This window comes from Athene noctua, chromosome 12 (genome assembly GCF_965140245.1).
Source record: "Athene noctua chromosome 12, bAthNoc1.hap1.1, whole genome shotgun sequence".
Classification (NCBI taxonomy): domain Eukaryota; kingdom Metazoa; phylum Chordata; class Aves; order Strigiformes; family Strigidae; genus Athene; species Athene noctua.
Genome location: NC_134048.1, coordinates 21,236,722 through 21,260,310, shown reverse-complemented (window position 1 = coordinate 21,260,310; position 23,589 = coordinate 21,236,722). Strand labels below are relative to the sequence as shown.

The 23,589-nt window shown below is 49.7% G+C and overlaps 1 protein-coding gene and 1 long non-coding RNA gene across 5 annotated transcripts in view; both read left to right on the top strand.

Moving 5' to 3' along the window:
- The window catches only part of LOC141965079 (uncharacterized), a 34,158-nt gene extending 32,756 nt beyond the window's left edge, over positions 1–1,402 (top strand). Inside the window, exon 3 of the long non-coding RNA XR_012634420.1 lies at positions 978–1,402. This is a non-coding gene — a long non-coding RNA (uncharacterized LOC141965079). The remainder of the gene's footprint in view (positions 1–977) is intronic.
- A 3,911-nt stretch (positions 1,403–5,313) lies between these two features.
- Positions 5,314–23,589, top strand: part of JADE2 (jade family PHD finger 2) — a 92,277-nt gene continuing 74,001 nt past the window's right edge. The window contains exons 1-2 of one of the 4 annotated variants that reach the window (XM_074916573.1): positions 5,314–6,067; positions 21,806–21,863. In XM_074916573.1, the coding sequence (XP_074772674.1) occupies positions 5,915–6,067; positions 21,806–21,863 (211 nt within the window). In that variant the 5' untranslated portion in view covers positions 5,314–5,914. Of the gene's footprint in view, positions 6,068–14,164; positions 14,238–14,395; positions 15,085–21,805; positions 21,864–23,589 lie in introns of those variants that run through there. The other 3 variants (XM_074916574.1, XM_074916576.1, XM_074916575.1) reach the window with 3 other exon arrangements.

The following is a 23,589-nucleotide window of genomic DNA, read 5'->3' as shown; positions in this document are numbered from 1 at the left end:
GGAAAAGAGGGAGGATGGCTGGAAACTGCCTACGCCTTGCACGGGAGGGGTGGAAAGCAGAGATCTGAGCTGTCTGTAGAGCTGTTGCAGTCTTTTTGCATTATTTGAGAATTTGGCCAGTTTATTTTTTGATTAACGGATCTTTATTTTTATATCATTGCTGATTCTGGTAACTTAACCCGTGTCACAAACTGTAGGTGATTGCGGGTGGTATCCTGGCTATTCTTCATCATCTGACACCAACTTCATGCAAACAGGATTTCTTTTGCTATTTCCAGAAGTTCACAGCAGAAAGATACTCTGAGAAAATTTTTTCTTGTGGTAGTTTATCCTTTCTAACTCTGGCCATCACTCAAACAAAAAATGGCAGTGGTCTATGGAAAAAAAAAAAGAAAAATAATTAAAAAATAGATGCTTGCTTATATTTTTCCAAACCACCAGACTAGTTTACCCATTCCTGAGAAAAGACGCAATCGAATAATGTTTCCCTTAATGTCAGAATGCAGAATAATGCTGAGTCTCTCAAAGAAGATACTTTTACATTTGTCCTGTCAAATGCAGAAGAAAATCAGCTACTTTCTCCTACCCCAAATACGGGGAACATCTAGGAATGTTAAGAAGTAGATTTGTTTTCCTTGATTTGCTTGGTAGGAAAAAAAAAAAATTTTTTTGCATTGGTTTTTTTTTGTTTGTTTGTTCATGTTGGAGTATAAAAACAGGATGTAGAATGGTTGGATATAGGGGGGGGGATTTATATCAGTTAGACTTGGAGAGCCTCATATCCCAGTATGGTTTGATGGTGTGAAATTCTGGATCCAGAGCCATCAGTAGCAATGCTTCCTTTAGTTTTCATTTCCCTTATTAGATATGAATAATAGAATAATCCATACTCTTTCAAGAGCAAGCACTGATTCCTCCAAAATAAGTGACTTCTTTGTGATCCTTTTCAAATTGGAAGCCATCTTATTCTATTTTAGCTCTCAACCACACCTCCAACAGCTGCATTTCTACCCGGAGAAACCTCCACCACCGCTTTGGCTCCGAGTTTGCTTGGGATTCCCTGCGGAGTTCCGGAACAGCACACAGGGTGGGACAGTGAGGAGCAGTGCTGGTGTCACTCTGCTGGGGAGGATCTCTGGGAGGTGACACTCCGGATCATGTCTGGGCTGGTGTGGCCCAGCGGATGCCTGCTGGGCAGGGAGGAGGTCCGTGTGCTGGAGGCATCTCCTCCCCACAGCTCTCTCGGAGGCAGTTGTGCAGCCACCAGCTGTACGTACCCCGATGTGCTGTGACAGCTGTTATTTCCACTTACCAGATGGCTGGAGGTGGGATGAGGATGATGAAGGTGAAGTGATGCAGCCGCATACTCTGGTACCCACCAGCTCCTGATGCTAGCTGCTAGCTAAGAAGCATCTGCTGAGAAATCTGGCCCCAAACAAGCCCTGCGGCTGGTCTTTACTTTGGACTCAGATGACACACAAGGACGGGCATCTCCAGCAGCCCTGGATTCAGCCTCCTCACCCTGCTATCCCAGCTCTGGTAGCGCATTTGCATAAGTAGCAACTGGGTGAGTAATACCTGCCTCTGCAGACATCAAATGCTGCAAGTATTTTGTGGTAAACCTGTTGCTGCTCTGGGCAGGGAGGATGCACTTTACTCCGAAAGCAAAGGATGAAAGTCTTTGCGGCAACGGCTGTGCTTTGAAAGCGACCGAGCCCAATCGGCTGCACAAGCAACTGTTTTATTATCAGAATAACTGATCTCCCAAAGCACTTAACACACCACTGCCTGCACAAAGCGGAGCCGGCGCACGCTGCGGCCTCGCAGCCTTTTGCTAGTGCTGCCGAGTACCTCAGTCTTACTCCAGCAATATGTTGCTGTTAATTCAATAAAATAGTGGATTTAAGGGATTCACCTGTTTAGGTTGCTTGTTCGAGTGGGCTCGGGTACACAGTGAAAATGGGTACATGGTGAAAATAACCACCAGTAGATGCTGGCCTGTGTCTGTGACCCGGAGTGGCTGTATTTGCCTAATTCTTAAGCTACAGGTGTGCAGTGACACAGACCTGTTGTTGTCCTCACAGAACTAAGAATAAACTAGATTTGCTACCTCTCTAGATAAGATCATCGCTTCAGAGCCAGGTGGTAGACAGATCATGAACCTGGGTGCTGGGTTATTCCTGATTTTGCCCACTTACATCACTGGAGAAAAATTTTGCGTGCTTCTGCTTTCTTATATGGACATAAGGCTGCTGGTCCCTGGATTAAAAGTGTTATTAAGGAGACACATTATGATTATAATTATTATTTTAGAGGCTGAACAGTGTGCAGAAGCTGGCAGTGCTGCTGCTGAGCTTTCTCAAGGAGTGTGTGTGCATTTGCAAAAGGGAAGAAGAAACCATCCACAAGGATTTTCTCATATATAAACTGAGGAAATGGATTATCTGTGAAACAGCCAACAGTTTTTATTTACTGTGAAAATCTGAATCTTGCTCTCAATTTCCCATCAAGATAAAATGCAGGCATTTGGTTAAAATGGTAACTTAATGCTCCAGAGGTTTAATTACCACCACTCTATAATCAGAATCAACAGAGAGCAGTCTGCAGCTCTCAAATTCAACAAGAAATGCAGCTCCCCACAAAGCAGTCAATAAAAGGAAGATATATAGCATGTGCTTAGATTTTGTGGTCCTTCTCATAGCTGAACTTGCAAATCTGCTATTGCTAATAGTTTTCTTTCAAACCTCAGGTTCTCCCTTAGCTATTATCAAACTCCATAGCTCCTTATAACTATATTTTAACGTTCTCTGTGTATAGTATCTACGTACACATGGTAAAGGAATTTCACAGTGCTGGAAACTAAATTTCCAGGTTTTTTCCTGCATCAACAGAAAGCACTGGTGGGAACCAGTATCAATAGAGATGATAATTAAAACTTTGTATGGGCCTTGGTTGGAAAAAGCGTCAAAAGGCAGGTAGTTTTCTGGACTGTGGCTGATGTGATCTCTGCCTTGGGCTTCCTCTCTGTGGGATGAATGACCGTTGCAGTTCCAGGTGCTTTTCTTCTTTGAAGACTTCAGGACTTACAGATCAGACATAGGGCCAGCCTGGGTCTTACATGATACTGTTTTCCTTCTGCAAGTTAAGATTTCTTTCCTCCGGTACATTTTTCCAGTGTGTTTTCTGAACGAGGTCATCTGGCCGTGCCAACTGTTGGCGATGCCTGTGAAAATTGCACATGCTCTGTATTTTACGCATTCCTTTGCAAGTCGAGTTTTTAGTGAGCAAAACCTTTACCCATATTGCCTGGCACTAAGGTAGCTACATCCAAGCAAATCCAGCCAGCACAGGTACTGCTATAAACGCACCTTGCAGTCCTCTGCCTTCTGCCAGGGATCAAGCCCTGCCTTTACATCACGGGATGCTCCCAGGCCAGAGCTGTTTCTGCAGTAGCTGCAGTAGCAACCACAGAAGTTGCTCTCAAAAAAAACCATTGCTACGGCTTCTGCTCTCTCTAAACATGAGTTAATTTTTCTCATCATCACCAGCCCCCTATAAAAAGCAGCACATTTTGTATCCTGCCCCTACTGACTTGTGGAAATAAGAGATACCCTATTAACAATCCTTGTCCAAACAAAGTGTTGGCCTGGTTAGTGCCAGCACTTTCCATCCAGCACTAGTATTTGTTTTTCCATGCTCTTAATCTTATAAATTGAATCGAGTCTGATAAAAGTGACTTCCTGAATATTGCATAACAGTTTGTGTCTGTCAGGATGGAAGACAAACAAACCTGACCTTGAACTTGGAAAGTTTCCTCCCAGCAGGTAGGACCTTCCAAAAGTCTGTGTTGATCTGGGAAATGCCAGAGGGGGCTCCTGGTCTTCTCGCTGCCCTGGGACAGCAGTGAGGCTTCCCTGGCAGCCACCCTCTCCCCCAAAAAACCTCTGGAAGATGCTATGGATCTTCCTTTGGGGACCAGAGAATCCCCCAGAAGGAGCTGCAGCAGGAAGACAGCAGTATGTTCTAGCTCCAGAAAGGAGGCAGGGGAGAAATCCTGTCCATATCTGGCACAGTTTAGCCTCCAGGGATTAATTAAAGGCTTTTTCAGTTTTTCTTTCAAACCTCACAACATTCATCTCTGCCTCACTGAATAGGCAAAAGGGAGAGGCATTTTCTCTGGTGAATCACCAGCCTGTTTCAATTTTCAGTTTTACATTGCAGTAATATTTTTTCCTAAGGGAATACCACAAGAAGGGCAAACTTTGGCTTCTCACCATTGGAGCATTATGGCTTTAATGCGAGCTGGAAATCTGAGTAGTGGGCAAAACAAATATTCCCTAAATTTAGCAATCCCTGCTTTTCTTGGTGCTTCTGTCCCCTCTTCCCTGCCCATGGGTAAGGCAGGTGAAGGTGTGGGCAGAGCTGGTGCAGGATGGGGGACCAGGGGACTGGGAGCCTGGTCGTGGTGATGCTACAGGAGCAGGGAGGTGTCCTGCATCCCCTGAGCTGCCGGCAGTGCTGGGACTGGAGCCCTGGAGACTGATGGAGCTCTGGGGCAGCAAAATCTTTTTTTTTCTTCAACTCAGGCTTGTTGTGATGGATGCAAGGAGGGGGGGAGGGAGCCACTGACTCTTGGGGCTCCATGGGAAACATGTGGTGTCTTTCACGCAGATTTCCCAGTGCTAGAAAAGCTCAGGACTTGGGAGACTCTGTTTTTTGGGCAGCATCCTGGAGCAGCACCACAGCTCCTGGCTCAGCCTGCCCCGAGCGTGTGCATGGTGCCCTGTCCCTTGGGCCCTGCAGACCCTCCTCCGGCTGTGCCCTGCCTGCAGTGTTTGTTTTCTGACCCCATTACCTATTCCAGTTTGGATTTCAGCTGCTTAGGCTTGATTATTTTAAACCCCCTCTATCTGATTATCAGCAGCCCAGCCAGGCCAGATAGGAAGCTTCCTGGGGGATCCCCAGCAGCGTTGCAAAAGGATAATTTGCCTCTCATTTATGCTCCTTGGAGGGGCTTGGCCAGCAGAGATGGGGGGGAATTATGGGGACAGCACAAGACTGGGGGAAGGCAGCTCCCTCTCTGTGCTGCAGCCTCACAAATCTGAGAAACTTTGCTGCGTGATTGATTACCTTGCTGCCGTGGGCGTGCAGGGAGATGCGCGCTGGCAGGCGCCCACCACCCCCAGGAGGTATCAGCCGTGGGGCCCGACAGCACAGGCTAACCCGTGTCAGCACGGGAAGATGCTTCTGGAAGCAGAGCGGCGACAGGCTGGCGTGGCGGGGTGCACATTGGTACCGGGGAGCCCTGTGCAGCCTTCCCAGAGCTGCCTTCCTCTTGCTTTTCGGTTTTCTATTGTTATCCTAAAGCCCTTCTCCTCCTCCTCCTCCCCCCCCCAGCAGGATGAAGAAGCCTCCAGCTGGCCTAGGAGGCTTATCAGCTCTGTCTGGCTGGGTGTTAACAGTCTATTTGCATAAGTACCTGTCCCCGTCATATGCCGCTTGCCTTTGTGACTCACTGTATGTGTTTATTTTTCCTCCAGCAGCCAGGCTTGCGTCGTGCTGCTCCCCGAGGTATGCCAGGGCAGATGCCACCACCCCCGGGCACCTCAGGATGCCCTGTGTGCTTGGGCCAGGGTGCACACCCTCCCTGGCTCACCCGCTCCTTCTGCCCTGCGGGACCAGCTTGGAAATTAAATGTGTCACTCCCTGGGTCTTATTTTCTCTTAGCTGTCAAGATAAAATTAAACCAACCCCCCCGCTTCACACCTTGGCAGCTGTCCCTGGCTGGGGAGAGCGAGGCTTCCCCTGGGAGCTCAGTCCCAGCTCGTGTTGCCGGGGAGGGTGATGCATCTGGGTCGATGGCTGTGTGATGGGTCACTCTCTCCTCCCCACTGTTCGGTGGGCATGAGTTGAGATGTTCAAAGCCTTTTCCGAACTCAGGCCTCAGCTCCAAAGGCAGAGGGAGTGTTGCCTGGCAGACAGACTCTTCTGGATTTGCTGTGCTAAAGCCAGTATCGCTACAGCTCCGCTCCAAGTGTTGGTCATGACCGTGGAGTCACCTCCTCAGGTAGGAGCTCAGCGGTCTTGTTTCTGCTCATTAGCTCTGAAAGGTTTTTCCATCCATAATAAGAAAGTCATTAATGTTAAACTTCCGCTGCCAGGTACAATTGATTTGAAGATTATAACCACTATAAAGGGGGCATGCGTTGCATATACAATGTGTTAAAAGTCCTGGCATGCAGGAATTGTTGCTTTGATGGTTGTCTGTCATCCGTGGAGCTCACCAGAAAATGGCTCAGGTGGATGTGGGGGCTGCTCAGCTGCCTGGCAGTCCTAGTTACCAGTAGCCTGTTTTCAAAGGGCAAAGGTAAATTCAGATCAATAGCTGGTACGTCCTCTGCGGAGGGGCTGAAATCCTACCCTAGGACACGGTGGACTCAGTGATTTCACAAGTCTTTATCCTCTCATTGCTGTGATATTTTACAAATATAGCACATAACCTCGAGGTCCTCTGAGCTTGCAGGAGGGAAATGCTCAGTGTGGGATCCCCTCTGCAAGGAGCTACCAAGACTGAAGTATTTTCTTCTGAATGTGGCTCGGAAACCTGTCCTTGCTGGTGTGTTCTACTTCCCTCTATGGCTGATGAGCCAGTGAATCAGGTGGCCGTCCATCCAGCCACTTCTTGTATGTAAAAGTTATTTTAGACACACATTTCCAGCATTCAGGATATATGATGAATGTGCCAGGTGTGCGTTGCTCCTCTGACCAGGAGAACGGGTGGAAGAAGTTGGGTGAGAAGAATGAGGGATTCAGCTCAGCTCAGCACACCCAGGCTCAGTGTGGACGGTGTTGCCTGGGGTGTGATGTGTCGGGGCACACTGAAACGTGCTCTGCAATGGAGACAGATGTGTGAGCGTGGAAAGGCAGACAACCAGCAATTCGATACGAATTTTTGGCCATTGAAGAGGATCAATGAACTGGATTGTCCGAAGAAAAATACAGTAGGTAACAGGGAGAAAATAGAGGAAGGATGAAGCAGACAACACACCACATGAGCCATCCAAGAAGCGGCTAAAAGAGGAGCGGAATCACAAAAGGATAAATTCATGAAGCCAGGAGAGGGCTGCAGGAGCCCCGTTCCTTCTTTCAGAACAGTGCTCAAGCTTTCAGCTAAGGCAGATTCAGTGGAGGAGCCTCTTGGAGGCTTTTGAGGGTGGTAAACCCACTCTGGCTTTCACCGTTAACCAGAAAAGTGCCTGATTTGTGACCAAAATTCAGATGCCCTCGTTTTCCCACCCTGGCACTGATGAGTGCATGCCCATGGACTGTAAGGTGGCCATTCTGGCTTTACAGACAACAAAATAAATGTTATGGCTGCAGCTTTCTTGAATTTACAGCCAGACTTTGCTCCTAAAAAGGATTTGAGAATACAAATCCCATAAAATGTGGATTATCTGGCTATGTCAAATGCAGAACAATTGAAATTAAATCAGGAGGATTACTCCAGAGGCTGCTGGGGCAGTGGGTGCCCCTTGTCTGCTCCTCCCGTGTCGTGATGAGCCTCGCACCTCCAGCAATCTTGCTTTGGTGGCAGTGGAGAGGCAGCTGACGTGGTGGGTCCTGGTCATGTCGGAGCGGTGTTTTCCAGCCTCGGTAACGCCAGCAAATGGACCTGTGGTGTAAAAAGCACATGAAATGGGACCCTACAAGGCAAGCAGCTTGCTCAGCGAAGCGCTTTGTGGATCTGCATGAATGGCAGCGTGAGCCTCATTTTAGTCCCGTTCTAACAGGAGGCAGAAAGACTAGATCAATGTCTTCACGTTTCAGAGGAGCAGAAGTTGGAGATCTTGGATCCAAAAGCTTTCTGACTGTCCCTCTCTCACAGCCCGATGCACGTTATGCTAAGGAACGGTGCTGCACATGCACAACTTGATCCAAACCCTGAAGAAATCAATAGGAACTGCCAGGCGCTCCATCCTCTGAAGAACAGCTCATGCATTTCGGTGACTAAACGTGACTTTCGGAGCCAGCTTTCAGGCACCCTTTTCAGAGGCTGGTATTGTGGTAGACTGTATTGGGTGCTGGCTATATTCAAACCCGATGAATTTTCTTGACATAAATATTGTGTGAGGTTCTAAATCGCAAGAAATCCCTCACTTTCCATCTGTATCTCTTTTTTTCTCGAATGAATTAGCAGCTGATTTTGTCCTTCTGGCTACTCCCAGGTCTGAACCACCTTCACCCATCCCACGTGCTTCCCTCTCTGCTCGCTGCATCCAGGCTAAGTTTGCTGCTTGGCACTATTGCTCAGGCGATGGAGTGTCCCTGTCAGCCCCCCTATGGTTAAAATCAACCCCGTAAGCAAACCCTCATCATTTTATTTATGACTTTTGGATGAGATAATGGTTTTCCACTTTGAAAAGAAAGCTCTCTACTTCAACATTTATTTTCTATAAATGCCTTGGCATTTATATTGCAACAGGAGACTATTCAGTGACATTATCTGATAAATATCATGTTATACAGCTGCAATTTACAATGCATATATTTTTAACAGTGCTTCTAAGCTAAATTAAATGCTTCTAAAATATGGTACTTACGGAAAACAAATGTCTGTTCTAGCAATTTTGTTTTTCAGGGTACACTATTTTTTTAAAACCAGATACCATCTTTATCCTGTCAGGCAGTAAATTATGCACTTGCACTTTCATAAACTCTCCCCTTGGGAACTTAGTCAATGAAATGGAAATGTCTTTTTCACACCCTCCAACTCCAGAGAAATACAGGGAAATAGCCAACTTGGTTATAAACCGAATGTCTAAAGGGAATCCTTATAAAATGTGGATTAATGCAGTCTTGATGCATGTATTGTTTAGCATATGTACCGTTCACTCAAATGGTGCACTGAGTTGTGACTCAGATCTTTAATGTCTCTTTTTTTCTATTTTATTTTTAAATGGGAGAGTAATTGCGTGTTCAGTGGTGGGATCTGCAGGTAGGAAGACACCCGCTGGCACCTGGCTGTTAACCTCCCTCTCAAGCCTGGGCAGCTGTGGAAGGAGGAAAACTCTGCTGGCCTGCTCAGGGTTGTAAAGCACAACTGCTTTTACACCTAGGTGGATCCTTCCCCAGGTCTCAGGGTGGGAATTGGCAGCACAGGGGTCTGCAATGGCATGTCCTGCCTTTGGGATTCCCTTCCGTGAGGGAGAGAAGAGGCACTTAGGCAGATGAGCCTTGTAGGTCCCTTCCAACTGAACGATTCTAAATCTACTTCTGTTTCCATCGCCCATCACCCAGAACTACAGAGTTTCCTCACAGCAGCCAGACGTCTTCATGTGAAACTCTGAGCGACCCGAGTTGCCGTGTTATCCCTTTATCTCATGTGATGTGGAAAGATTGAAATTCCAACAGAAAGGGAGCAAAGGAACGAAAGTGGGGGAGTGTGTTGTAGGGGAGTCTGCTGTGATGTCCAAAGCAGGAGGAGCTACAACAGGTCTCCTGTCACAGGAGCAGCACTGAAGCTGTTCAGCTGACCGCTGATGGTCCTTATTTCCCCAAATCTACCCTCAAGAGAGCCCTTTGAAAGCCTCAGTTGTTGCAGTCTGGGGACTGGGTGAAGCATGTGCTGCATTAGATGTGCTTTGTAATAGAAATGAACTTAAAGCAAACGGAGAAACCAACAACAACAAAACAGGAATCTTGAAATTTGGCAGAAAAAATTCAGTGCACAAAACCCACAAGGACGTGAGCATCTTTGCACAAAACCACTTACGGATGCATTCCTTCAAGGTAATCCCTTCAGACAGAGAGAGGCTGCCATTTCTTTGAAAGATATTAAAGCAGCTGTTGCTAGAACATAGAGAATTTTTGAGCTATGCATCAAGGGATGGACATTTGTAATGCTATATCCTTTTTGTTTGTTTACAGTTTATTTTGATACCAAATTTCTAGCTACTGAAGGTAATTGAGACTGCAAACAAAATCTCACTATCCACTGATCTGCCAAATCAAATTTTCTTCTCCTGCAAGTATAGTGTTTTTCCTTAGCTTCAGAGAGGAAAAGAATTATGCAGAATGAATGAGAAAGAAAGGGGATTAGTTTGTGATGACCATTGCAGCCATCTCTCCCTTGATCTTCCTGTAGTAGTTCATTCTCAAAGATGGGAGTGATTATTTTTGTAATTTAGAACAGAGCTTGTTATTTTTCCTTCTGCTGCACCTGCTTACTACTCTCCAAATTAACACATATTTTAATAAAAATGAAATAACTCGATTATAGCTGGGATATTGGACGACCCTACCTGGGATATGGATGCAGCAAGGTTTGCATCATCTTTGTGTTCCCCTCTTGGAATGGCTGTGTACTGCTCTAGTCCTTGAGAGAAATTAAAGTAGCCATGAGGCTATTTTGATGACTTCTGGCCACCAGAGGCCTCAGAGGAGGGTAGCTAAGGCAGTAACTTAGCAGCCACCTGTCTCCTACAGAGTTTTCAGGTTGTGTGGGGCTTCTGAGGATCTCCACAAGCTCTTTGCCATCAGAGCATCTCCCTGTGCTGTGGTGGTCAGCAGGAACAGGCTGAGGGAGCTGAGCTTTCCTCGTGGCTTCTCGCTAGCTAGCTAGTGAATAGATTGTTTCGAAAGGTCTTCAAAATGACACCGGATTTTCATTATATTTGGGGACTACTCATGCTTCCTTGGACCTGTCCTATCCGTGTGTCTGTAATCAGATTTGATGACAAGGCCAACTGGGTTTTCCTCTTCCTCTCCCATGAGATCTGTCTGCATGAAGTTTTTCACTGGTCTCAAGTCTTGTTGAGAAGGTTTATTAATGCAAAGCGTTGGGAGATGAACTATTTTATACGCTCATTCTCCTGAAGTTGCTTTAACGATTTTGTAATCGTAGCTCTAGGGTGAGCCAACTCACCCCTAAAATCAACACATTCACACCTGGACACCCCAGAGCCTCGAGGCAGGGGCAGGGGAAGCAACAGCTCTGCAGCACTTTTGGGGGACTCGTGTTTAGTGACGGGATTTAACTCTGCCGAACTCATACAAAACTCATACAGGACTCTGTCCTCCGTTTAAAAACATCTGTTAATTCTACTTAATGTGCTCACCGTCGCAAGGTTGCCTATATTTTTCTTGCAAAAATAAGCACCGGTGAATGAAGATGAAAGGGAAATGTTCCTGGTTTCTTCCCTGGAGATCATATTTCTTACTTGTTGCATAACTGCTTATTTTAGCATCAGTCAGCCGAGCCTTTGTTGTGTAGACAATTCTGTCCTTTTAGAGGATTTGTGCAGTATTATTTCTTCCCAAATGCTTTTTTTTTTGGCTTTATTATTACATTTATTTCTTCTCTTAGCAAATACCAACTGACAACACCCTGTCAGAGCTCTTCATAAGTGTTACATAAATGTCATGCTATGTAAACTGAGTATCATACGTATCATACACATGACCTTTCTGTAGAACCATCCGTCAGGTGTTATCTCTGTGTATTTTACATGTATGTGTTACATACGTGCATTTGCATACAAGTTTTGTGGAAGTGTGCATGTATGGTAGCTAAAAATCTCTTGAGTGCACGATCGCTACTGCCCAGGAAAGTACTCAAAACGCAGAAACATCCGAATTCTTGTTGTCAGTGCAACTTAATCTACACCCTGTTGTTGAAGCAGAGCAAGATTTTAATTGTATGTTCAGATACTATTTTTCTTCTGCGTGGCCACGGCGTGCAGTGCATGAGATGGTCAGCAAGGGGCTCAGCAATGCTGGCTTGTTCCTATTGTTCAGCACATGATCCTAGGCCTGAGCTCAGCACATTATTCACATGTCTGACCACTTTTGGATTTCGCCGCAATAGAAAATACAGCTCCAGTATGTCTGTGTGCAGTTTTCAAAGCAGAACAAGGTGCTTATCTTCTGGATAGCAAAAAATGTATTGAGGTTGCATCCGGGGATGCTGCGGACCCATCTGCACCCGGGAACGTGTCTGTGTACCTGGATTTTCACATCCTCTGACCTCCTTTAGGGGCGTTGTCCAGAAATCCCAAGGAAATGGCCAGAAGGGTCGTAAGGCTGTAGTGTGCTCTACAGGACCAGAGCAGGGATGTTGGCAGGTTCCTCTGAAGACAGAATTATTAATTTCCTCACGGCTTTTCCTACGGTACTTTCCACTACACTGCCTCAGTGCTTCAGCACCTTCATTAATCCTCCCCAAACACCCGTTATGAAGACAGGTCAGGGTGACACATGGATGGATTAAGGTCAGTTTTGACTAATTCAGGGTACTCCATCTGAGAAGCGTAATGTCTGCTTTTTCAGAGCATTTAACATGATACAGCACTTCATACATGCAAGCACAGCACCCACTGCTTCCAGCTGTACTAAGATGGATGTCAGCAATTCAGGCGAAAGGTTTCAAGCTCCACACCCGCAGTGTGGGCAAGACAACTGTCAGCACCCAAAAGTTTGGTTTAATGACTTTGCAAGCGTTATAAAGCCTGTGGCAAGGGCAAGGAAAAAAAAAATCCTCTTCTTTGGGAGAGTTTAATCCTGTCCTCGCTATCGGACTGTGTCTGCGTCTTGCAGCCCTTGCTTTATTATTCCGTGGGCGGTTTGGTTTTGCGGATAAGATGAGGATCTGGCCAAAATTTGTTTCCTTTTTGACTTACGGAGAAGGTCGGTGGCATGCAGGTGTCATATGGAAAACAGATTGTGCCAGAGTAATCAAGAACTGCATTAGAATATGCATGCCCAAGAAAGTCTCTATAAATTGGTACAGAATGCCTCACTTTGGACATTTCTGAGGTTCTGACCTTCAAAATATCCCTTCCCTCAGCCTGTGCATGTGGATGGGGCGAGATCTGTTGGTGAAGTCCTGGCAGTGAATGCTGCTGGAGCAGGGGGGCCAGCACCCGCCCGGGTATCCGGGGCTGGCGAGGACCGACAGAAAGGGGGGCAAGCTCATGAGTCCCACCGCTCCTGTGCTTCCAGGAAAGGCTTTTTTATCTCGGGGCTGAAGTCTTCCCCCCTCCTGGGTGGCTGCTGAGCAGGCTCTGAGCACCGGGGCTGCAGGTGCCCCGAGAGCAGCATCCTGAGAGATTTCAGCAGCCAGAATCATGACTAATTGGGATGAGCTCATCTAAAAGACCATGAAAGGCTGCCTTGTGCCAAATTTCAAGACCTTATTTCCAGAGGTACAGTCCTAAAACCAAACCAAACCACCTCAACAAGCCCAAGAATGACCAGAATGACCAAAGCAATGCTCTTCTCCTCCTTGGCTTTCATCCTCTGAAGAGCCAAAGGACTTGGGAGCGTTTAGAAAATGTCGAACACAGGTTGCCAAGGCAGAAAGTTGCAGCCTAATTCATTCAAGTTTGGCAAGCGATAAGGAGTCAAAACCAGGGATGTACAGCGGAGGGGACACCTGACTACCGTAGCTGCGGTGGCTCTAGTTGCGGTCCCGATGGTTTTTACCAACCCGTAACTCAGTTTTAGAGCTGACTGGCTTAACGAATTCAAGAGATGATGGCGGATTGTAACCCAAAGACTGTCTTTAACCTGAAGTTTAATTTTTTGCAGCAATGGTTTAAAAACGGCGCAAGACAACTTCTGCAGTTTGTTTTCCCGTTAGGGCCTCCGGGAGTTTGGAAAGCTGTACGCTGTCGGGACCGCTCCATCCCTTTATTATTATTTTAATTTCAGAAAGCGATTCGAGCTCGACAGCCGCGCGTTGTTGCTGGTTTTTATCCTGGTAAAACAACTGGCCCCAGGCAGCCCGGAGCCACACAGAGCCCAAACGCTGATCTGGGGAGCACACGGCGGGGTCACCCCGGGGCGGGCAGCATCCGCGCTGCTCCGCGTCTCTCCGCGGAAACTCTGAGAAGTTTGGAGGGGGGGGATGATTCCACACCCCACACCCCCCCCCGGGGCTTTGCTGCCGCAGCCGCATCTCCAGCCCAGCCGCTACTGCCCCTCCGCAGGCGCTGCGCGCCCCTGGTGCGGCCGCGTGTGCCGGCGCGGCCCGCGCAGCCCTTCCCGCGGAGCAGCGCGGAGACACCGCGGCCCCCCCCCCCGCTCCATTCCCACGCTGGCGGCCCGCCCCGCTGCCGCGGAAGTTTGCTACGCGGAGGGGGGGGGGGGGGGGTGAAGCGGCCTCGCACCGCGGCCCCCGCCCGCTCCGCGATGGGCAAGAACCGTCTTTTTGACGCAGGAGAAATGGCAAATTTTAAGTACGTCATTAATATGGCGCCAAAAGGTTTTTTTTTTTTTTTAAGTATAAGCTCTTTTTTTTTTTTTTTTTTTTTAAGGTTGCAGAAGCGGCCCCGTGTACGCCTGTGCACAGCGCGGCGAGGGGGAGCGGAGCGGGGTGGGGGGGGGTGGGGGGGAGAAGAAGAAGAAGAAGAAGAGGAGGGAAAAAGAGTGTGAGTGTGCGAGTGTGAGTGTGCGGGGCCGGCGGGCTCCGGGCGTGCGGCGCTGGGGCTCCGGGCAGCGCCATGGGGCCCCGGCGGCCGGCGGGGGGGTGAGCCCCGGGGCGGCGGCACGGCCCGGGATGGGACCGGCGCTGCCCGCACCTGGTCCTGCCGCTGCGCTCGGGCGCGGAAAACGGCGCAGGAGGGAAAGAAATTGAAGATTTGGGGCGGCCGAAGCAGAGCTGGGGAGGGGGGTGGTGGTGGCTGGGGAGGGGGGGGGGGTGGTGTGTGGAAGCGCCGCCACCATTATCCGTCCCCGCTCCGAAAGTCGCTTCCCCGCCTCCCTGCCGGAGCCGGGGCGGGCGGCGGGGCCAGGAGAGCCCTGAGGAAGTGCGGGGTAAAAAAGAAAGAGAAACAGGCGGGCAGGGCTCGCCCGGCCGCGGCGGAGCGGCCATCTCGGCTGGGAGCGGGGCCGCATCCATGGAGTTGCCGGGCGGGCGCTCCTGAGGAGGGCCCGGCCGGCGCGGCCCCGGCAATGACACCGGATTGAGGCGGCGAGGGGGCTCTCCCGGCCGGGGACTGCGGGAGCATCCCCCGCCCCCCGCCTCCTCCCCGCCCGTAACCCGAGAGACAGCCTCAACTCTTGGAGGACACTCTCCTGGCAAAGGTAAAGGCTCGGCGGGGCTGGCGTCGGGAATGGGCTTATTTTGCAGCGGATGGTTATTTTGCAGCTCCCCCTGCTTTGCTTGTATTTATTTAATTTTTTTTTTTCTAATTTTTTTTTTTTCTTTTCCCTCCCCCCCCCCCCCTCTCCCGGCTGCGAGGCGGGGGATGTGCAGCATTTCCAGGGGTGGATTGCGCATGTTGGTCACTCTTGTTTTAAAGTGTACGAGGGAGGCAGCGGGAATGTAAACAAGAACTTTTAAAGGGTCTGGCTCGCAGCTTCGCCTTTTTATTTCCCAAATTAATGACTGCGGCAGAGGCTGCCGAGCGCCCTGCCCGCCGGGGGGAGGGGGCGCGCACCGCGGCTCCTCGGGGCGATGCGCGGTGCCGGGGGCTTGGGGAGGGGGGGTGTGGGGGGGTGTGGGGGGCTGTGTGTGTGTTGGGGGGTTGTGTGTGTGTGTGTGTTTGTGCTCCGCGGCAGCGCAGCGCTACCGCGGGGCCGCCTTTGGGGCCGCGGGGAGCGGCGGGCCCGCGGGCGCGGAGCGTTGCGCGGGGCCGGGATGGCGGTGCCCGGGGGCGTGGCGGCTGCCGGCTCCCGCCTGCCCTCCCTCCTCCTCCTCCTCCTCCTCCTCCTCCTCCTCCTCCTCCTCTTCTTCTCCCTCCCCATCGTTCCCGGCCTCGGGGCTTTCCCCGCCGCCGGCTGCCGGGCCCGGGAGGCGGCCGCCGTCCCCCCCCCGCCTCCTCCATCATCCGAAAACATCCCTTCTCCCCCCACCATCCGTGGCGCGTAAAACAACCCCCCGTAAAGCATCCTCCCCTAAGACACCCCCCCACACACGCCGTGACCCTGCCGGGGGGTCCCACCAGGCGATTTCCACACACACCCCCCCCCCCGATCGCAGCCGCACACCTGCCCCGGGCTCCCTCCTCCCCCCGGGGGCAGCCGGCGGTTCCCGCACCGCTCCAGCCCCTTCCCATCGGTTTTGGGATGCGGGGCTGGGAGCACCTCACCTGCCCCCCCCACCTCACCCCCCCGGGCTCCCCGGTTCCGCTCCTGGGGATGGAGGCAGCGACCTGGAAGTTGGGAATCGCTGTAAAGGCGGGGGGGGGGGGGGGGGGGAGCTGCTGAGTTGTCAACCTCGGATGCAGTTAGGGGGAGAAAAAAAAAAAAATTTCTCCATACCTGCGCGCTTTTTGAGTGGGAAGGGAAGGATGGCATTCACGGGGAAAATTCCCAGCTCCTTCTCTCAGCACCCACGGTGAAAATTATTTATTTAGACCCTCCTACCGCTGGGACATTTCTAAGAGGGGATTTTGCTTGGAGAAAATATCAGTGATCTCAGCTTTTCTCCCAGGGGTAAGGAGCCCGGCTCTTAGGAATGGTGCTTGACCTTTAAGCATTTATTGGCTACTGAGGTTAAAATAAGCTTGAGATAGAAGTAAAAATAGCTTGCAGAAAGGTTAAATCAAAGGTTAAATTTGTTTTTCCTAGGAAAATTGAGGCTGATGTCCAAAAATGAAGGCTTGGAGCAAAGGGTGGGAGGGTACACGTTAGGTCTGTAGGTGGGGAGATGCAATTCATTTAAAGTATTGGTGGCTCCTGGTTTTGTTTGACACCGAGTTCGGAAAGTTGGTGGGTAGGTGGTCCTCACACCACGGTGTGTGAAATCCGGTCTGGTCCTTGCCTTTCTCCGGGTGTTTGGTACAAAGCTCGGGGTGTCCATAACTCCTGTTGATTTTCCTCTGAGTTGGGGATGCTCAGAGACCTGCAGGATGGGGCAGCCGACTGCGGGTGAGGAGCACAGTGTCCCTGTGTCCCTGTCCCTGCCCTGTGTCCCTGTCCCTGCCTGCTCCCTCCTGCCTGAAGGCAGGGGTGGCCCCGAGTGCCCGCTGTAACCTTTCTGATTACCTGTGCTCTGTCTGGGCATGCTGAAGAAAAAAACCGGATAATTAGAGGGTAACAAGTCAGAAGAGGCAAGCAAAGTTGTGAGTAGTAAAGAAAAAAAAAATCCCCTTGTAGATGTGGAAAAAGGCAAAGCACAGGAAGTAAACGAGGGCTTGTTTTGTTTTAAATTTAAATGAGATTAAATTTTGCCCCAGGGAGCCAAGACAGCAAGCAGATTTGCTGTGGAGGAGAGGAGGAATAGCTCTCTCTTCACCTGGGCAGCTGAGCTCTTGCTGAAGATGTTGGAGGTGAGAGTAGCCCGTGGAGGAGGTGAAGGGGCAGGCGAGCCCCGGCTGGCACCGTCGGGCTCCCACTGGGTACCAGGATCGTGCCCTTCTGGATTTTCCCTTCGCAGGGTTACCGGGGCGGTGAAGGAAGGAGCAGCGTGGCTTCCCCCTGAGGTGGAAGGGCTGTGCACCAGGATTTGCTGACGGGCTGTTGGCACAGCCGACGCGCATCCTTCTGTCGAAAAGTTTGTTCTGTTCTTGTGAAATGAGGGCTGTGCCTGTGTCAGGGGATGCTGCGGCTCTCTCCGAGCCTCCTGTAGCTCCTCTCTCTGAGCCTCCTGTAGCAGCACTTGGCTCCAGAATTGTTAGAAGAAAAGGCAATCCGACAAGGACAACCCTCCTGCAGCATACAGGCTGGTCCCTTCCAGCCCTCCACCCTTCATATTACACTTTCTAACAACTGGCTGGTGGTATTCCTAGACAGAGCAAAGGAATAGTTAAGGCAGAGGCGAAGCGTTGGAGAGCAGCCCCTCGACTCCATCCACGTCACCCGCCCGGGCACAGGCGGTGGGACGGGGGTGCTGGGATGGGGGCTCAGGGACCGGGGGTCCCTGGGAGCGGGGGTCCGGGCTGGCCGGAGCAGTGTGGGTGCCGCTGGGGGCACTAGTTTCTGTTTGTGTTCCTATTTCTGTGCTGGAAGAACAAACAGGGAAGTGGTTTTTCTGCAGTCTCATTGCAGCTCACAAACAGAGCACATAATTCAGCCGGTGTTGCTCAACTGTCACAGCGTCAGAGGTGACGGCGCAGGGGGACCGGGCGCATCCCTCAGCGTGCGGATGAGCGCTGGGAAGAGGTGACGACCAAATACTTTTTCTTTTTTTTTTAAAAAAACCCTGCAACTTATGCAGGTTTCTGTGCCTATTCCCTGCGGAAGCAGGGAGCGCAAGGCATGGATGAATTTCTCTAGTTTGCTTGCTACACTCCAGGCTGGTTCATTCCTGCAGACAGCCCCTGCGCAGGGTGCTGGGATCCCACTCTGAATCCCACGTGGACTTGATGTACAGAAGAGCTTGCGGGGAGCTGGGAAACATCAGCGGATTCCCCAGAGCACAGGGCTTGTGGCGGGGTCCCCAGAGGGTGAGGAGTTGTTTGCTGGCTGAAGGCTGGAGGAGGCGTTTTGGTTTGGTGAGCGTGGGGCTGGAGTGCCCGGGTGGGACAAGGAGCTCAGGATCTGGGCACAGACCAGGGCACTGCTGCCTCCGCCTCTCCCAGGTTGCATGAGCTGGGCAAAATTGCATCTCCAAAAGCTCCTCTCCAACCCTCCCCTGCTGTGAGGCAGGACCAGGCAGCCTGAGGCCATCATCTCAGTTTTACTGCCAATCCTGCGGCTAATTTGTCCAAGGCCCTAGTGATTTACATTTGTTTAGGCTGATGGAGGGCCATCATCTTCCATGGTTTAGCATTTATCTGCCTTTCTCAGCTTGAACAAAGGCAATGCTGAACATGTGTTAGTTTGCAAGCAGCTCGGTTTTTGGGTTTCCAGGCATTAGCACAGGACTATGCCTGTGGATTTGAGTTGCAGACACTTCAGGGGGATGTTCATTTGTTTATAAAAGAAACCCACATCTGTTTCTGTTTGAATTTTTTAAGCAAGCATACATAGAAACCTTTTTCTCTTGGTTTCTGGCTCTGTAAAAGCTAGATTTTTGGGCCAAGTTTGACCTAACAGTGACCTTTTCAAAGTATGACAAATTTTTTTGGTATTTGTTTATGACTTTAATAATGATGCCATGCGGGGAATGGGTCAGTTAAAGGTGAAATTAGCTTCTAATGTAAACAAAAGATGAATTTTGGAGCAGAGACTGTGTTTTGTGGAGTTACTCAGTAGTACACCAACTGAATTGGTCCTGAGAGCTTGTTTTGTGTGAGACTTGTTGGGGCCGGAGCTCTGGCCCTGGGAGTGCAAGGGATGCTGGCAATGGGTCCCCCGAGCTGGATGCCACCAGGGTCACACTTTATAACCGTGTGCTCCAGATGGGGAAATGGCCCACTTACCCTTCTTCTACAGTAAATTCTTCTGTTAAGTACCAGGTGGTTTAGTGCTGTTCTGCTGCTCAAGAAGGGGAGTCCCTCAGAAAACAGCATCTTCTTAGCATTGCCTGGAAGTTAACCATTTTCAGAAAGGGGCTGCTTGAGCCCTGTGGTTTTGCCCCCAAATTTTTGCTCCCTTCAGGCACACGGTACCTGTGGGCCGTTGTCTGCCATCCCCTACCCAGGCAGTGGTTGTCTTTCAGTGCTGCTGTGTTCCGAGATGTCCGTACTTCGCTCAAGCCAGAATTTCATTCAGGGCCAGTTTAATGCAGCTTGGTTCGGTGGATGCTGTCTTGGATCCTGCCAAACAGTGGCAAAATGATTTATTGAAGTAGAGCCACTATTTTAGCTGCAATGTGAGCCACCTCTGTATGTGAATGTAAATTCATACTGTTCTATAGTGAGCACATCAAAGTGTGTTGTGTGGGACAGGAGCAGAATGCAGGGACCCGGTTCATTAAGGGGATGATCAGTGCATCTTCTCACGTTTATATCAGAGCCAAAACCAGTCCCAGCATCCTTACACCTGTGCTGTGTCATATATATCATGTATATTTTCCCCTCCCTCGGAAGGAGAGTGATGTCAATAGCATCTTGCTGTAAAGGCAGAGATGGGAAACACTGGAAATCCCACTGGGTATCACTAGCATTCCTTTGCTTCAGCTCAGGTGTTTCTTTTCCCCATTGACTTTGGCGTATTTAATCTCTGTGACTAGGAAATCCAGAGTCAATAAAATCGTTGTTCCAGCTTTGTGCTCCAAAAGCCTGTTTGCCACTTCCAACCCAGTAGGTTTGAAAGGTTCAGGTAGGATTTCCACTAAAAGTAAGTAAACTGCTGTCTTCAATATCATTTTCCCCAAGCAAAATCTAATGGCTACTTGGAACAAGGATGGTTTAATAACATGTTTCCCCTTTAATCACTGGGGGAAAGTATTGATATTGCCATTTTCTCAAGGAATGTTTTAAATCATGTTTTGACAGCGCAGTGCCCTACCGCCACACTGACAGTTAAAATGTTTGTGCTACTTTGTAGTATTATCCCTTATAATGCTGTGGTAAAACATAGCACATATATTGTAAAATACAAGGTTTTTATTTTTGCAAGGGTTTTTTTAAATATGTTTATGTGGGACTTTGCCTGCTGTTGTGGGGGAAATGACGTGCTCTAGCCTGCTATCCCGTCTGTGTGCAGCTAGTACCTGTTGTGACTGTACCACGCAAAACCAACGTTTAGTTACCCTTCCCACTTACCATTCGTGGAAGCAGTGGTGTGCACGCCATGTTAACAACCTTGGATTCTTATAAAGTATCTCAGAGAGTACTAGGAAGATTTCCACGAGATTAACATCGCTTTCTGCAGGTGTATTTTAGCTCACAGCCTGTTGGACTGTTGTCTGGTCCATGGTCCCTTTCCATCCAGAGCTCCCCAAGCCCTGTGTTGGGGGCCACACTGATCAGCCACCAGCCACACTGGTCTTCAAAACTTAAAGCATTTTTTTTTTTTTTTTTAAAGCACCTGCTGGTACAGGTACTTGACTTTCAGCTCAAGAGGGGCGAGTTTAGGAGAAACCGCTGATTTCAAGTGGTTCTGTGGCTTGTTCAAAGTCACAAAGCAGATCAGCAGCTGAGCTTGAAAAGGATCTCCTGTCCTGATGGGTGCGGTGGTACCCGCTGCCGTGGTTTTGCTCTGAGAGGATGGAGAAGTCACAGCAGCTGTGCAGAAGCTGCTCGCTGACCCCGCCGGGGGCTGTGGTGCCGGTGGGGGGCTGCACGCCTGTGCCAGAGCCTGCGGAGCAGCTTTGGGTGATGGGAAGGGTGCTTCAGGCCTGGCTAGCACCTACTGGCTGTGTGACAGATAGACCAGAAGTCTTAAAAGAAGTAAGATACCGCCTGAGTGGGAAGATGAGTCAGAGGGTAAAACCCCAGGCTTGTTGTACACAGGAGTCCTCTTGGGCGCCGGGATGCTCGGACTTCCCCCTGCAGACATACTGAGAGTGTGCAGAGTTTCCATTCTTCTGTCAATCTGCTGCTTAAATTTACAGCCCAGACGGATGGTTCACAGGATGTCTTTTTGTCCTGGGGTTCATGGTGAGGCATCCTCGGGGGGGGGGGTGTGATGCTCTTGCAGAGCGAGAGCCCTTTGGTTGTGAATCTCCCACATGGGCAAATTGCCAGGCAGTGCTGAGTGATGGAAGAGCACTCACTGCACCTCCTAGGAGCCGGGAAAGCTGCTCGAGAAGCACTGGCACCCTTAAAGTTTTTTAGAAAGCCCTATGAGGACTGTTTTTTTTTTTTTAATTTTTTTTAATTTTAAGCCTCTGGGTGGTTGTTTGTCCTGGGGGTAAACACTGGCTGGCGCTGGGATAACATGGTGTGCTGCAGGTATTCAGAGATTACAGTGATTTGGTGCTGAGAGGAGTTTCCTGGGCGTTAAGTGTAATGTTCAATTTCTTTTGTTACAGATGGAAGAAAAACGACGCAAGTACTCGATCAGCAGTGATAACTCAGACACCACTGACAGTAAGACCTTTAATTCAAGGCTTTGAATGAGATTCACCTCCAGCAGGGAAAACGCTTGAATAATTACTTTGCAAAGAGAGGAGGAAACTGCATTTACTGGGATGTCTCTGCACAGTGAATTGTGCGCCGGGCTGGGTTTGTCAGAAATGCAGCAACAAGCTGATATCAATTTAAACACCCGGCTGTGGCTCCTCTTAACTGATGAGAGTGTCTCCCTCGTGTGAGGAGTCTGGGCGAGGCAGAGCTGCTGATTGCAAATCTGCTAACGAAGCAAACCCCCTTTGTAGACAAGTTGTCCTTTCCTGTGAGCAGCCTGAGACTAGTTAGCTCTTGATTGAGTTGTACTGGGGGAAAGGGAAGTTTTTACTGGAGTCAGGGTAAAACCGGAGCTGCCTTGTTTCCCTGCTTGCGAGCTGAAGAGCAATGTGGGAAAAGGGATAAGGCTCAAGCCAGCAAAGCTTGCAAGCCCATGCTTGCTTTTCAACATCTACCTCACTTCATCCTCATTCAGGAAAGCACAGAAGCATGTGCTCAACAATAAACACGTGCAAATGTGCTGAATTTTGGCTATAAATAGAGCGCTTTCCTCTCCCACTGATTCCAGGGTTTCACCCACTGCAGACATACCACAGTGCCTTAGTGTTCAGCACCCTCCAGGCACTAGTCTAATCCCTTGTCTGGGCTCTGGAGTTTCCTACTAGTTGCTCTTGGTTTCTTACAAATGTCACAGTAATTTCATCTGGGCCGTGCTGGGAATTTGCTCTCCACACTTTACAGGATCTGGCTTTTGGATATCCGAGAACGAAAAGGACTTTGCTAAAGACACTAAACTTATGGGCCTTTTCCTAACAGGATGATGGGGAGATTACAGGGGGTTGTGGAAAGGCTGATCTCGTTGGGTTTGGCTGCTGTTCCCACAGCTTTAGCCAAAAAAATTGTCAGCATGAGCGGAGTTTGCACCGCTCCTGCCGACGGGAACCTGCTGTTTGGCTGCTGGAGGGGACCCCCATCCTGCTGGAGCCCTGCGGGGGGGTCTGAGCCGTGCCTGTGGAAAGCGTTGCAGGCTCTGTCAACGCTGCTCGCTTCTTGTAAAATAAAACATCTCTATCTCAGAAAGGGGTTTGTTTTGGAAGCAGTGCTCCAAACTTCCCATCTCCTAATCCCCAGATGCTCAAAGGCTTACCGAGCCGAGCTGTGCTAGCTGGCTTCTCTGCCTTTCGGGGTAAGGCATCTTTAATCACGGTATTAAACAACATGGCCTTATCTCTGTTGGGCTTGGATATTTATGCTGCAGGTGATATCTAAGCTGTTGACAAATGCTCTCCTGCAGGATAATTGTAAACAATTGTGAACAATTTTTATGCCTCCACCAGGGAAGCATGGTAGTGGCATGTTATCTGAGTCTGCATACTTGTAGCACCAGTTGCAGCTTGAGAAGAGGGGGCAAGGTGGAAATTAGTGGCTCGATCTCTCAGTATAAACAGTGGCTCTGCTGCTGCAGTGCTCTGAGCAGCTCGCCAAGTACAGCAGCAGTTCCCAGCGGCTGCGGCGTAGGGGCTTCGGCTGTGGGCTTTGTTTACACAGCCCTGTTACTGATTTTAAAAAAATGCATTTATGTGGAGCCCGCTCTAATGACATCTAGCCCGACGATGCAGTCAGACAACAGCCATCCTACAGGAATGACTGATGTTATCAGATCTGGGCTTCATTTTAAGAAGTACAAGAA